At 40.2% G+C, this 12,784-nt stretch overlaps 2 protein-coding genes across 3 annotated transcripts in view; one reads left to right on the top strand and one right to left on the bottom strand.

Annotated features, from left to right (window-relative positions):
• The first annotated feature begins 2,185 nt into the window (after positions 1–2,185).
• Positions 2,186–6,143, top strand: tcea1 (transcription elongation factor A (SII), 1). Its single transcript, XM_008334484.3, has 10 exons — positions 2,186–2,432; positions 3,372–3,434; positions 3,516–3,621; positions 4,102–4,204; positions 4,356–4,504; positions 4,609–4,665; positions 4,774–4,928; positions 5,084–5,230; positions 5,435–5,506; positions 5,707–6,143. Exons 1-10 carry the CDS (start codon positions 2,358–2,360, stop codon positions 5,713–5,715), a joined length of 936 nt encoding a protein of 311 aa, XP_008332706.1. The 5' UTR covers positions 2,186–2,357; the 3' UTR covers positions 5,716–6,143.
• Positions 6,144–7,557: 1,414 nt separating this feature from the next.
• rgs20 (regulator of G protein signaling 20) overlaps positions 7,558–12,784 on the bottom strand; it is a 7,623-nt gene continuing 2,396 nt past the window's right edge. For both annotated transcript variants that reach the window (XM_025052625.1, XM_008334486.3), the window contains exons 2-5: positions 11,701–11,867; positions 10,889–10,963; positions 10,541–10,775; positions 7,558–10,418 (exon numbers count right to left, since the gene is read on the bottom strand). In XM_025052625.1, the coding sequence (XP_024908393.1) occupies positions 10,230–10,418; positions 10,541–10,775; positions 10,889–10,963; positions 11,701–11,867 (666 nt within the window). In that variant the 3' untranslated portion in view covers positions 7,558–10,229. The remainder of the gene's footprint in view (positions 10,419–10,540; positions 10,776–10,888; positions 10,964–11,700; positions 11,868–12,784) is intronic.

Here is a 12,784-nt window from a genome sequence, read left to right on the forward strand (position 1 = left end):
TCCTGCTGGCTGTGAACAGTAAATTATTACTCGTCATTATAAACAGAATGTAATAGTATGTTGGTTTTGAAAAACTGGCATTTTACATCTTCCAGAAATATATAAAGGCAGTCTTTTATTCTTAGTTTTATCATTTAGAATTAGTCGTACATTTGTATGTTGTTATTTTGTTAATTTAATCAATTCAAGATAGACAGGAGATTTTTAGACAGACAATACACATAAAATAAAGACCCTGCTTCATTAAAAAGAAAATGTTGGACTCTGAGTGCAAAGCACAAGTCTAATCACAAGATGTGCACACCAAAAACATATGAGCTAGCTGCACAAAGTACAGCCTGTAGTCAGAGTAAAAATAATTAACAGGCAGAAAAGCTTGTGATTAATAAAAAAGAAAAAAAACACTTACCACTTTTAAATACTTTCCATTTTGATTCCAAAGGCTACGGCAACAGAAAGTGTGGATCTGTTGTTCCTCGGAGCGCCGGGCAAAGCCTCTCAGCAGCAGTGGAGGGATATTTATGGCCCTGTTGCCATCATGGCCTATTTGCCTAATCTTTGCTCAGACTTAACCAGCAATTCATATGAAATCATATTACGACAACAGCTATCAACAGGTTAGTATAACAAATAAAGCAAAGACTATTTTGATTATTTGAACAGCAACTGATTGTAAAGTTAATATATATCATAAATGTTACTAGTGGGTTTTTTTCATAGTGGTGGCATATTATTATTTTAATTTTTAAACAGATTTATTTTTATTTCCATAATTGTATATTGACATCATAGACAATAACACTAGAAATAAATAAAAATTTACATTTTTAGGTCAGCTCATGTTGCCTAAAAAAACCCCGAGTGAGTACATAAATTAAAAGTGTAAATCAATTCAATTGAATTAACGGAAATAGAAATAATAAGTGAAAGTTTATGAAGATATATTTATATATGAACTAAATAGGACAGATGGCTTGGACTTGTTCCAATTGCAAGTAGCCCACATAATCTGATTTGAGACATCTTGGCCTAATAGGGATTAGGTGAAAGATGTTGCGCAGTTGCTGACAGCATGTGGCAGAAAAAGGTCTCCACCAAACGGCAGGTGTACTTGAAAGTACAGTGACATTTATACTGGTGAGTTCTGTTCTTGGAAACACAACGTTACATCAGTGTCAGATTCACTGTTCTTTTGTATTGAATATCTTAAGAGCAGAGCAGCAGACTAAAGACACAGTGGCTGTGCACAACATATGACATAACAATAATGTAAGAAGGGAGACAGCACTCACCAGTTGTCTTTCAAAAACCATCTGCCCCTGACTGGGGGAAGCTGATCATGCCTCTTACTTTCAACGTTACCTCTTAATAAAGACAAGGTCTAAAACTTAGAGTACTAGTGATAATTTAATCTCAAAATTGAGGCCACATAAATACAGAATACAAATTATCTCCAATTTAAATAAAAGCCCCTAATGTTCAGAGTGACTTATGATATAACATAAGCCAAATTCAACCCTGTGTTTTTGCCTCTGTCTTTTAATACAGACAAATATCGCCATCAAGTGGCTAAAGATGTGATGTTCAATCTCTTGGGCTGCAGTGCATCATTTTGCAACTGTTAGTTAATAATGTTACATGATGACCTGCCCAGCTTCAAAGACCCAAATTAGTGATTTTGTCAGAGATTCATAAATTCATAAATGCATCCCAGGATCAGCTGTGGCCCATAATCATGGCCTCCACCCAGTTACTCAAAGGTCACAGCCGTCAAAAGCAAGGGGTGGGTACAAAGCTTGAACATAACGCCTTCGTCAAAAGCCAGGGGTGGGTACAAAGCTTGAACATAACAGAAGTGCTTAACGACTGTTAATGACAAAGAATAAAAAATAAAAAAAAATTTACCTGCAAATTAGTGACAAAATAAGCCGGTACTTGTGACTTATTTTATTTCATTTATTTGATTTTATTTCCAAAGAGGCATGAATTGATTTATTTTCTTCGTGTATACAGAATAGCTATATTGTATAACAATATTGGTTGTGTAGCTGTTAATAAATAGACGAATTTATTTATTTATTCATTTTGGCTGGAGCACCATGTTGTCAACTACATTAAAGGCCTTGACAAGCTGATTTTCCAAGCAGATCTTTTTTTCTGTTTCGATTACGTAGGCTGACGAAGGGATCTTGGATCGACTATCCAGGCCTGCTACACAGCGGCAGCAGGGCAGCTCAGTGTGGCGCACACACGCCAACATAATCGTCTCCTCTGTTTTCCTCATTGGTGTGGTCGTTTTCGCCGACCCAATTATTTTAATTTCCCCGATTTAATTGAATTTTATCCGAACATACAAGATGGGCAAAAAGGAGGAAGAAGAGATAATCCGAATCGCGAGGAAGATTGATAAAATGGCGCAGAAGAAAAACGGGGTAAGACGCTTGAAAGAATGAATGTTTACCCGTTAGCAGCGTTGACGCTAACACTGGCGACAGTGAGGACGGTTTGCTGCCGAAATCTATTAAAATTGATCTTTCGAAACACGTGGGTTTTCTCAACACTGTACTTTTTTCTTCGTGTTTTTTAACCAGCGAATTCAAAAAAGATTACGTTAATTTACACCAGCCGAAACCTGCACAGTCTGTTTATATCACTATTGCTAGCAGTTAGCTGTTTAGCAGTCGGCTCTGTCCTTGCTAGCATTGTAAGATGCTACTCTTCAAAACAACAGTAGACCGCACAGCTTATTGTCTCATTTGAATTGTAAACAAAATGTCGTTTTGCTCCCAGTTGCACTGTTTCTCGATTGCGGTCAGGTTGAAGCACGCCAGACAGACCCCAACAGTTTTGGGTCTGTCTGTACCCAAGAACAAGAAAGAAAAAAAACAACAACAATTGAAATCCCGGCGTTAGAACTGCAGTTACAGACTGACCATCTGTTATCGTCCCGTCAGCTGTTGGTTTGTTTATTTTTTCACGCGTTGAAGTCAGAGCACAGTAAAAGTGTTCCAGTAAAAGTTTGCATGCCCTTAGGGTACATGTTTAGATTATGTTGTTGTTAAATCATTTGACAAATATTTGAAAAATGTCTCACAAGAATATACTATTCACACTCTCCAGTTATCATGTACATTGAAATTTTATTTTTTTATGACTTAGGACATGTTTTCTTTCAGTTATAGATATAAATGTTGTAATTTATCAAAACATTTCATTCATGAAGGAGAAAAAAAAATCAAACCCAAGTTGTTATTTTATACTGTTAGTATTTGATAACACTACAATCACAATGCTGTAGCCGGCTGACACACAGATCTTTCAAAAATGTCTTCCACAGTCTAAACATAACACTGTGTTCTTTTCTTTTGCAGGCTGGTGCCTTGGACCTTTTAAAAGAGCTGCGCAGTATCCCCATGACGTTGGAGCTCCTGCAGGTATTTTTGCACTAAGTCTTTAAGGCTAAAAAAAAAGAACACATTTGCCATCTGTGTTCCCAACACCACGTCTTTTTGCAGTCTACCAGAATTGGGATGTCTGTTAACGCCATTCGCAAGCAGAGCACTGACGACGAGGTGACATCTTTAGCCAAGTCCTTGATCAAGTCATGGAAGAAGCTTTTGGGTAATTCGTTGTATATGTGTTTTTTTACTTAAAGGCATAAGTCTCTCTGTGTGACGTTCTGATAATGGCTAATCTGTTCTGTAAAGAAATAGATGTGTATGAAACTCGGTAGTATGCGTTAGTACTACAAGTGCTATTCTCCCCTATTACTTCCCAGTAACTCTCTGGATACTTTCTATAAACAAGGACTAAAATGATTTTGTGCTTTTAAAAAAAGACAGAGCAGTGTAAGTTAATCTTAACAGACATGGGCAAGACTAACCCAGGAAGATGCTGTGTACTGTTATGGAGAACTACAGCAGGTGAACTGTGAGGGTGGCAGTTTATTTCTCATTCTCTTCTCTCAGCTATTCATCTATCAACCATCCAGAAGGATTGATTTTACTCTCTCTATCACTGGCCTCCGCTTCAATGACTCTCACTTTTGTGTTTGTTGCTTTTGTTTCCTCACTTGCTTGATTTTTACCACATGAATTCCAGATGCAGAACCCGGAGGTGGAGATAAATCTTCAGAGGAGAAGAGAAAAGAACAAACGGCACCCGTTTCTCCCTCACAGGGAAGCCCGGAGCCTAAAGAAGAAAGGTAACAGAAACAGCGCTAACACCTGCTGACATTAATGGTTCATTGTTTTAACTGGAGCCGCTGTGTTTGCTCTTTTAATATTTGGTATTTTATTAGAATTCTGATTGTTTTTTGGGGGATTTTAATTACGCTTTTGTTATTGCTTCCACAGCAGCTCATGCAGTAACTCTAGCAGCAAGAGTGAACCTGCAGATGTCACACCAAACCCATTAGTGAACACCTTTCCCCGTGCCCCCAGCACCTCTGATTCCATTAGGCTCAAGTGCCGAGAGATGCTGACCACTGCTCTGCAGACCGGAGGTAATCCCACCATTCTCAAAGTTTCCCATTTGTTTTGTGCCTGAAAACTTACAACCTCCTTGTGCTCATTTAATTCACATGCTCTGTTTCCTTTTCTCTGACAGACGATCACATTGCTATCGGTGCTGATTGTGATGAAATCGGAGCTCAGATTGAGGAAAATATCCTTTCATTAAAATAATGCATCTAAAAATGTCAGATACTGCTGCAGGATCACAGACTTTTTTACATCCACAAATATTCTGTGATTTTTCTTGACCTATAATTACGCATCTTCCAAGAGTTTAAAAACACAGACATGAAGTACAAGAACCGTGTTCGGAGCAGGCTGGCTAATCTGAAGGATGTGAAAAATCCCAATCTACGACGAAATGTGTTATGCGGGAGTGTAACCCCCGAGCGGATGGCCAAAATGACTGCAGAGGTCTGTCAGATCTGTCCAACATTTAGAAATCCTCTATTCCTTCTTGATGGCTGATGTAATACAACTTCTTAATTTTGTAGTAGAAACTATCATCACTTACACAACAAATACACATTGTTCTTAAGTTCTCTTGATTTTTTGTTTGTCATCTGTAGGAAATGGCAAGTGATGAGCTCAAGGAAATGAGGAAGAATCTGACCAAAGAGGCTGTCAGGGACCACCAACTTGCTACCACTGGAGGCACTGTCACCGACCTTTTCACTTGTGGGAAGTGCAAAGGAAAGTGCTGCACTTACACACAGGTGAGAGCCACCAGCCGAGAACCTTTTCATGTGAACGTGTCAAATCCGTGGTGTTGTTGCAGGAACCACATCCATCCCACGGTCGTCTTTTCTCTGACCTGCATGTGGCATAAGCACACACAAATCCTGCATGTTATCATATGTTTAATTAATTAAAATATATATATGTATATATATTTTTTTTAATGTTTTGGCTGTTTCCAGGTTCAAACCCGCAGTGCTGATGAACCTATGACTACGTTTGTCTTCTGCAACACGTGCGGAAATAGATGGAAGGTAAGTTGGAATATGTTGTGGTCTACACTGTTTCCTGTAAAGCCATTGACTTTTTAATCAAGGCTGCATACTGAGCTGATAACATGAAATACACATACGTTCTGTTACTGAAGCAAAATAAAGTCTACTGTATGTGTGTAATGTATTTATTTACCTTTTTCTTTTGTGTGTCTGTGTGTGTGTGTGTGTGTTTTTCGTAGTTCTGCTGAGTCGAATAGCATCAACTGGACAAGTAGCAAAAATTCCCCGGATCAAGTTCTGTTTTATCTGCAACAGATTGGAACTTTGCATTCTGTGATACGTGGCACATGTGGTGCCGTTCGGAGATGCCACTGCGATTACCGTTTGAATAAATCCCCTGTCTGTAGTTGGAGCTCGTCGTCATTTTCACCGTGCCCTCCTCCCCTGAAAATCTTGTACTGTTTTTATTAGTTGTTTGTCGTCATCATCAGATATACATCTATATATATATAAATATCCGATCAATAATGTCTCATTCTCTTTTATCTGCATTTTTTATATGTAGTTTTAACACTTGGGGGCGATGTCGTATTCACCTGCCTTCTCAACATTGCATTGTTTTATTTAATTTTACAAATAAAGTGTAATCCATTTGATTAAATAGTTTTGCTTTTCATCAGCTGTGTCCTGTCTTCACTCTCAGAATTGGTGAGTGTGACAGATTCATTTGACCTTGTTGGGGGTCGTGGCTTATGTGGTGACCGAGGTCGGACCAATGAGGCTGAACCACGTTTCCGAAGGTTCTGTAAATTATGGTTATACTTGACGATGCTACGGACCGCACGCTGTGAAGGATGTCAGTGCCACAGAGCGGTGGAGCATAACTGAAATGGTTTTCAATAAATTAATATTTAAATCACATTTTTGCTTGAACACTGTGTCATTTAACCAGTGACATTAAAACATGAATGCTATTGATAAACTGTTTTATTAATAATGTATTTAAGAATTCAACTGCATCCATGTCTTCACGTAACATAACGAAACAACTACTCTACCACACAAGTAGGCTTTCAAGGGCCCGTATAAAATTACCTGATGGACTGAATCTGGCCCACAGACCTTGACTTTGATCAAATCTGCCTAAAATTCTTTTTTTTTTTTTAACCAGTCTCATCATTTTGTCGGTTCAGTTTGTTTTGGCCTCACCTAGACGACCAGTTACTGTATTGTCCTACACGTCTGTGAATCAAAAAGGCTGGGATCTTTGCTACAAAGAACACAGCCCTAACCCTTTTGTGTGAGAGAGGGGAGGGAAAAAAAGCGGTTACATTTGTCGGTGGAATATTTATCACATCAAAGTGCTGTCTAACCACTGCATAATAATCTGACCACGGCTGAGGAAATGTCATTAGCTGAACCAGTGGAGGGGTGTAATTGTTTCTTCTTGTTTTTTTGTTCAGTCGTCAGGTGCAGCCACTCTATGGCCACGAGCTGCTCTCTGTTGCACTGACTTAATTCCACATATGCTGTGAGGAGACCAATGAAATATACAGGCTGCATTTGTAGAGAAGTCAGTGCATATACTATAGTCAATCAATACAAACTATAACGTGTCATGTGGATGAGGCACAAAGAGCGTTATCTACCAAGGCGTCCTCAGGAGGTTTAGGTGTGTCAGACTTGGGAGCTCATTTCATGGTGGAGAGTGTCCTGTGTCCTGTGTCCCAGCCTGTGTCCTGTGTCCCAGCCACCACTCACACACCCTGCCTGTCCCTCTCCCCTCAGGCAGGGGGCTGCGGAGGTTTAAGAGCAGGAGCACCAGACTGAGGAACAGCTTCTTCCCAGAGGCTGTGAGAATTCTGAAGGAGCTCTGTAACTGATTGATTAGCATTTACTTTATTAACCATAACCTCCAAACTTATCTGACCGTGGCTCTCATTCTGTACCACTTCAAGAAATGATTCCAGAGTGAATAAAATTATTGTGCTTTATTTTATCTTAATCAAAATGCCAACAAGTCATTATTTTCTTGGAGAATAGCAGAAAAAAAAACCCAAAACAAAACCATATACTGTAAACAAGAGAATAGCAGAAAAAAAAACCCCAAAACAAAACCATATACTGTAAACATTCACATTTGTTTTTCAAACGTATTCTTGAGTAAACCCGCGCAAAATAACACATTTTTTATATAGTAAACAGAAGAAAAGAGAAAAAAGAAAAACAATATTTATAGGCATTGCTCCAAACCATTGGCTTAGACAGTATTTCTGAGGTTGATCTGCTCATCGTAGCCAAATCCCAACCCAAATTGCACATACTGTAGTAAACTCAAACTAACTCCAAGACAAGTCCTGATCACACCGTGATGCCACCACACTGGCAGAAATGTTCAGATCAACCAGCTCTATCCACTGATTCCTGTCCTCTAAAATCAAAGAAATATTCTCATCAACCCCTTGACTACCACAACGGACTGATCTAGTGGTGACTCCAGAGTCGAGACAACAAACATGCACTATTTTGGCCAATGAGAGGGACGATCTGGTCTCGGCGTCATGTTCCAGTAGCCTTCCTATTACAGCGAGCGTCTGAAAACAACCATCGCCCGTGAGAAAGATGTTGTACAACTGAATGTCAAGGCACTTCCCCGTGTGAGGATCTTGTCTTTGAGTGACATGTTCGTGAGGCATCGCAGTACAACTGTATGTATCAGAATACATAAAGGTGTTGAACACTTGGCATCTCCAGTTCTACTCCAAAGAAAAGCTGGCGATAAACACGTGAACACAGTTTACATGATAGCTTTGGTGTTGCTGCTAACCCGGCCTCACCCCGGTGTTCCTCTCCAACAATCAGGCCATTTTGGAGTCAACTCTGTGGGAATACAACCCGCAATCAGTCAGTGTCACTCTCACACAGTTTACAGTGATAACCCTACAGTCTGCTCGTTCACATTTTCTGTAAAGAGCACGTTTGATAAACTACACCGATTAAAGACAGTTGAAATGTGATATTTCCACTAGTTATTAGTGCATTGCCAAGTCAGTCCTTCAGCGAATGTACACATTATTAAAGTTAAACTCAAAAACTATAACCTTTAATAAAGAAAATTAAATGAATTCCCTTTAACTATTTAAAAAATAACACAGTTTTAGGCTCCAGTCTGTGATTATACGCTAGACCAGGTTCTGTTAGCCTGGCAGTTCAGATCATCATGGAAAGAATGGGAAAGTACAAGTCTGAGTGTCCCGGAGGATTCTGGTATTGGGATCTAATTCATGTTCTGTTCACAGGTGTGAGCATGTCTGTAAATGGTCCTTGGTCCCTGTTCTTCCCTCCGTCTGTTTATCCAACAACTAATGATGAATTTGCTTCTGAACACAAAGAATATTAGGTGGTGGATGAAATGAAATGTTTAAATCAGCGTATTTTCATTTCCAAACAAATCATTTGTTATGTTTTCAATCATGAAACCAATCATGACCCAAACCAAACCAAAGCATCATTTAAAATGCGTCCTCAATCTCTTCTCCTCTGTGCATGCTTCCACCAAATCACCTACAAACAAACGGGGTGAACAAACAAACTTCACACCAAAAATCCATTGTCTTTAGCCAAACTGGTAATGCTGTTGCTGTAAGGCAAGTGCAGCAACCACTCCTCCACAGTGCGGCCCCCCCCCCCATGTTCATAACCAGTCACATATTCACACATTATTATATTATAATCACATATTACTTCCCAGTGATCAGTGACTTACAGATGTGTAAATCATTGTCATCTTCATTCCTCTCTCCCACAGCTCTTATATCTTCTCTACACTCGTTTCTTCTTCATTGGCAATAAATATCAATAAATAAAATACTTCATCTGTTAAATAGTTATACTTCTTATGTCACAATGATGTTAATCCTTTGAGCTGGGCAGTGAGTTGAATAAAAATGTGGTACATAGTTTCTGAAACAGGCAGTCGTCTTAGATTTGGACCCTTTTCTAAACTATTAACATGAGATTCTGAAGAAAACAAACAAACAAACAAAACCACACACACACACACTGTGACCAGAGCTGTGGTCTCTTTGTGACTTTGACCACATCTGTAGTAAAACCAATCAAACTCGTGTTCGGCAGAGACAGGAGTTGCCAGGTCAACGGCGTGCGTACGGTGGTGTGAGGTTAGGAACTAAATAAAACAGAGACTGGTACAGTACCCCACAAAGCTGCCTGCAAGTAGGGCTAACACGTAGCCTTTGACTTGAGCTTTGATTTTCATACGCAGTTGATAGAACCAGGCGTTTCCACATAAAATACCCACAATTCCATTTGTATTATTTACATACTGGTGTATATATAGTCTACAGAAGGAATTATATTTCCCTCCAACAAATAATCATACAAAGACAATGGACCATAAAAAAAAAATCTGAACACAATAAAATATATTATTTCTATCAAAAGAAAGAAGAAAAACAAACAAATCAGAAGCTAAACGTATCATATTCCTTTGGAGTGTTTTGCTATGTTGATCCGTAGCAGTACTTGTGATTTCAAGCCCTCAGGAGATTTGTTTTTGAGACCTGAGTGTCGTCGGTCAGGTGCAGATCACAACAAAACTGAGATCCCTGGGAGGGGCCTGGCCCGAGGCCCGGTTCATGTCATCCTACACTGCACATACAACAGAAATGTTAAAAGGGGGAGTGGAGGGGTAAGAAATGGGTGGGATAGAGAGTTAAAAAGATCACAGGTCATCACCACCCTAAGATTCAGGGGACTGCTCCGACAGCGTGTTGAGCAGGTTTTTGTAGGCCGAGGAGTTCATGTAGCGAGGATACGAGTCTCTTTGCATTAGTGTGTAGATCTGCAGCTGGGCGTCGTCAAAGGTGTGGGTCGTGGGTTCCAGCATGTTCCTGTTGATCGCCTCGCGCACACGGGAGTCGAGGCTCACCTGGGAATTGATATAAGAAATTTGAATTTTCGAAGAATTGTTTGACATCAGAGAAAATCAGATTTCACCCGTTTTATGCCTGACACATCTACGATATAGAAAACAGAACAAAGATGTTGGACCTCCTTTGGTGACAGGATGGAGATGTAGTCCTCATATACGACCCGTGCCTTTTCCTCCACCACACTCTTGTTGGTCTCTTGGCTGAGTTCCTCGCAGGCTAACCAGAAGAGCATGTTCTCCTCGCTGAACTCTGTGCGTAGAAACTGTCTGAAGGAGTTCCTCCCTGCTGGGCAGCACATCAGCTTATCAAACGACTGCGCCCACGAGTGCACCTCCTCCAACGTAGGCTTGGGGCTGCAGAGATTATGGAGAGACAAAAATGGGAGTGAAGGACTTTGTAATTCATGGATTCACAGCAGTGAATGAAATGATGTGTTTGTTTTGTTTGTGCAGTGACAGTAACTGACCATTCTTCACAGTCTGAGGTCCCTTCCTTGATGTCATAGGAGGCCTTACGATTCCTGTCATCGTGGTCTTCATTCCTGCAAATTAGCAGCGTGTGTAAAAATCTTTAAAGACCAGTTTACCATCAAACACACATTCCTTTCAAATATAACACACGTCCAGTCAATCCAATCCGTTTTTTTTCTGAACATGTGACATATCTGGACTTCAGCACATGACCTCTATGTCAATAAAGACACAAAGTCGTCCTCTTTTCAGGAACACGTTTATGCGCTAAATTTAAATTCCATAATTCTGATAGTACTCTCAGATACAGTACATACAGAGCTCCATCTGCTGCCAAAATTGCTGGTTTTTGCACCTTTTGCTGACAGTAAGTGTTTAATTTTGGCTGGTCCGAGTCAATATCTGTCTCCCCAGCAACAAACTAGGACAAAGGACAGAGTACATTTCTATTTTGGACCTAGAGAACTTGAAAGTGTTCCAACAAGACGCAGATGTATGGTATGGATATCATCCCTACTCCCTAATTTTTCTAGAAAAATAAAGTGGCTGATTGGCCGAAAAGTTAAATAAATTGATTGACATTTGTTTTCCTGCTGAAGACTCTAAATCCAAAGACCCCCTTTGCCTTCTTGAATAAATATTTAAGTGAATTACCAAACTATTTATGAAGCTGGACCAGCTTGGAAATTGGGTTTGTGCAGTAAATACAGTATATTAGACCTTGTTTATTTGCGTACAGTACCATAGCAACCTAAAAGGCTGGAGCCTGCTGTCACGACGCAGGACTCATCAGGTGAGGAATACCTACCAAGAACAGCTACAGCAGCAACACCAACAGAAGCAGCATGCGTTTGAAGCCCGTGGGTTGGCCTGGCCCGCCTGGCCCTGCTGGGCCGGTGCAGTTCCCCCTGCTACCGTCTCCTGCTGCACCGACATCTGCCTCTTTCGCATCTCCATCCGCTCTGATCCCATGGGCTGCGGAGAGAGAGGGGGAGGGCACAGAGTTAGGGTTTTGATGTGTTTTGATGTAGAAAGTTTTTTCTACATATATACAGTCTTTGATGTATTCAACTTCAGGTGCCATTCTAACAGAACAAGCAAAGCCAACACTACAACCTCTATGTGAACTGGGTAAAACTGTAGCTGCACAGTAGGAGATGGTCAGAGGTCACCATGTAAAGAAATAATATTTTCTGTGGTAAAAGTGTAAAGGAATATTTCACTCATTTATTTTTCACAGTTTCTGCTGCCAGATATACAATACAGATATACAATACATACTATCCATACTCTCAATCCCTTTTTTTTTTTTTTTTGGCTCTGCAGCGACTGGTTTCAATATCCTTAATCAAAATTAGGAATATCCCATCTGTGAGAGCAGAATTAAAGGATTTGCAATTCCAACAGGAGTCAAATGTAGTAAAAGGTTAAATACTGGAGTATTTTTTTTATTGCTCTGCAGCTTTAGGCTAGATGTTAATTATGAGTGTATTTCTCCAGTGTATTCAGCGGGATCCCCATGAAGGTTTTGGCCTACATAGACTACAGACGGGCTTTGCTCACAGAATGACTTCTTGTCTGATTTTTACCAAATATGTCATCAGCAGGTCAGACACTGCCAAATCCTGTCATACCATTTACGAGGTGTCGTTTCTAACTCGTGTCCATCTGCCGGCTGCCACCCGACGGGAGAAAACGCTGCTTTAAAAAAAATGCCATAAGATTTAAAACATGGGAGGGGGCCTGGAGGCGCAGCTTGTAAATCTATAACCGCAGCGTCGCTCTATCACAGCCTTTCGATAAATGCAAAACCATTTGGTCCGATTTGGTCATAAAATGGATCCGTGCGCGGGTTCCACTCAGATTCGGATCTGGCTCCAGCTGCAGATTTT

The sequence above is a fragment of the Cynoglossus semilaevis genome, chromosome 20, assembly GCF_000523025.1.
Source record: "Cynoglossus semilaevis isolate Cse_v1.0 chromosome 20, Cse_v1.0, whole genome shotgun sequence".
Lineage (NCBI taxonomy): Eukaryota > Metazoa > Chordata > Actinopteri > Pleuronectiformes > Cynoglossidae > Cynoglossus > Cynoglossus semilaevis.

Coding starts and splice junctions, on each gene's coding strand:
- tcea1 (XM_008334484.3), top strand. CDS start 2,358: ATGGGCAAAAAGGAGGAAGAAGAGATAATCCGAATCGCGAGGAAGATT. Junction 2,433..3,371: donor TGGCGCAGAAGAAAAACGGG/GTAAGACGCTTG, acceptor TTTCTTTTGCAG/GCTGGTGCCTTGGACCTTTT. Junction 3,435..3,515: donor TGACGTTGGAGCTCCTGCAG/GTATTTTTGCAC, acceptor GTCTTTTTGCAG/TCTACCAGAATTGGGATGTC.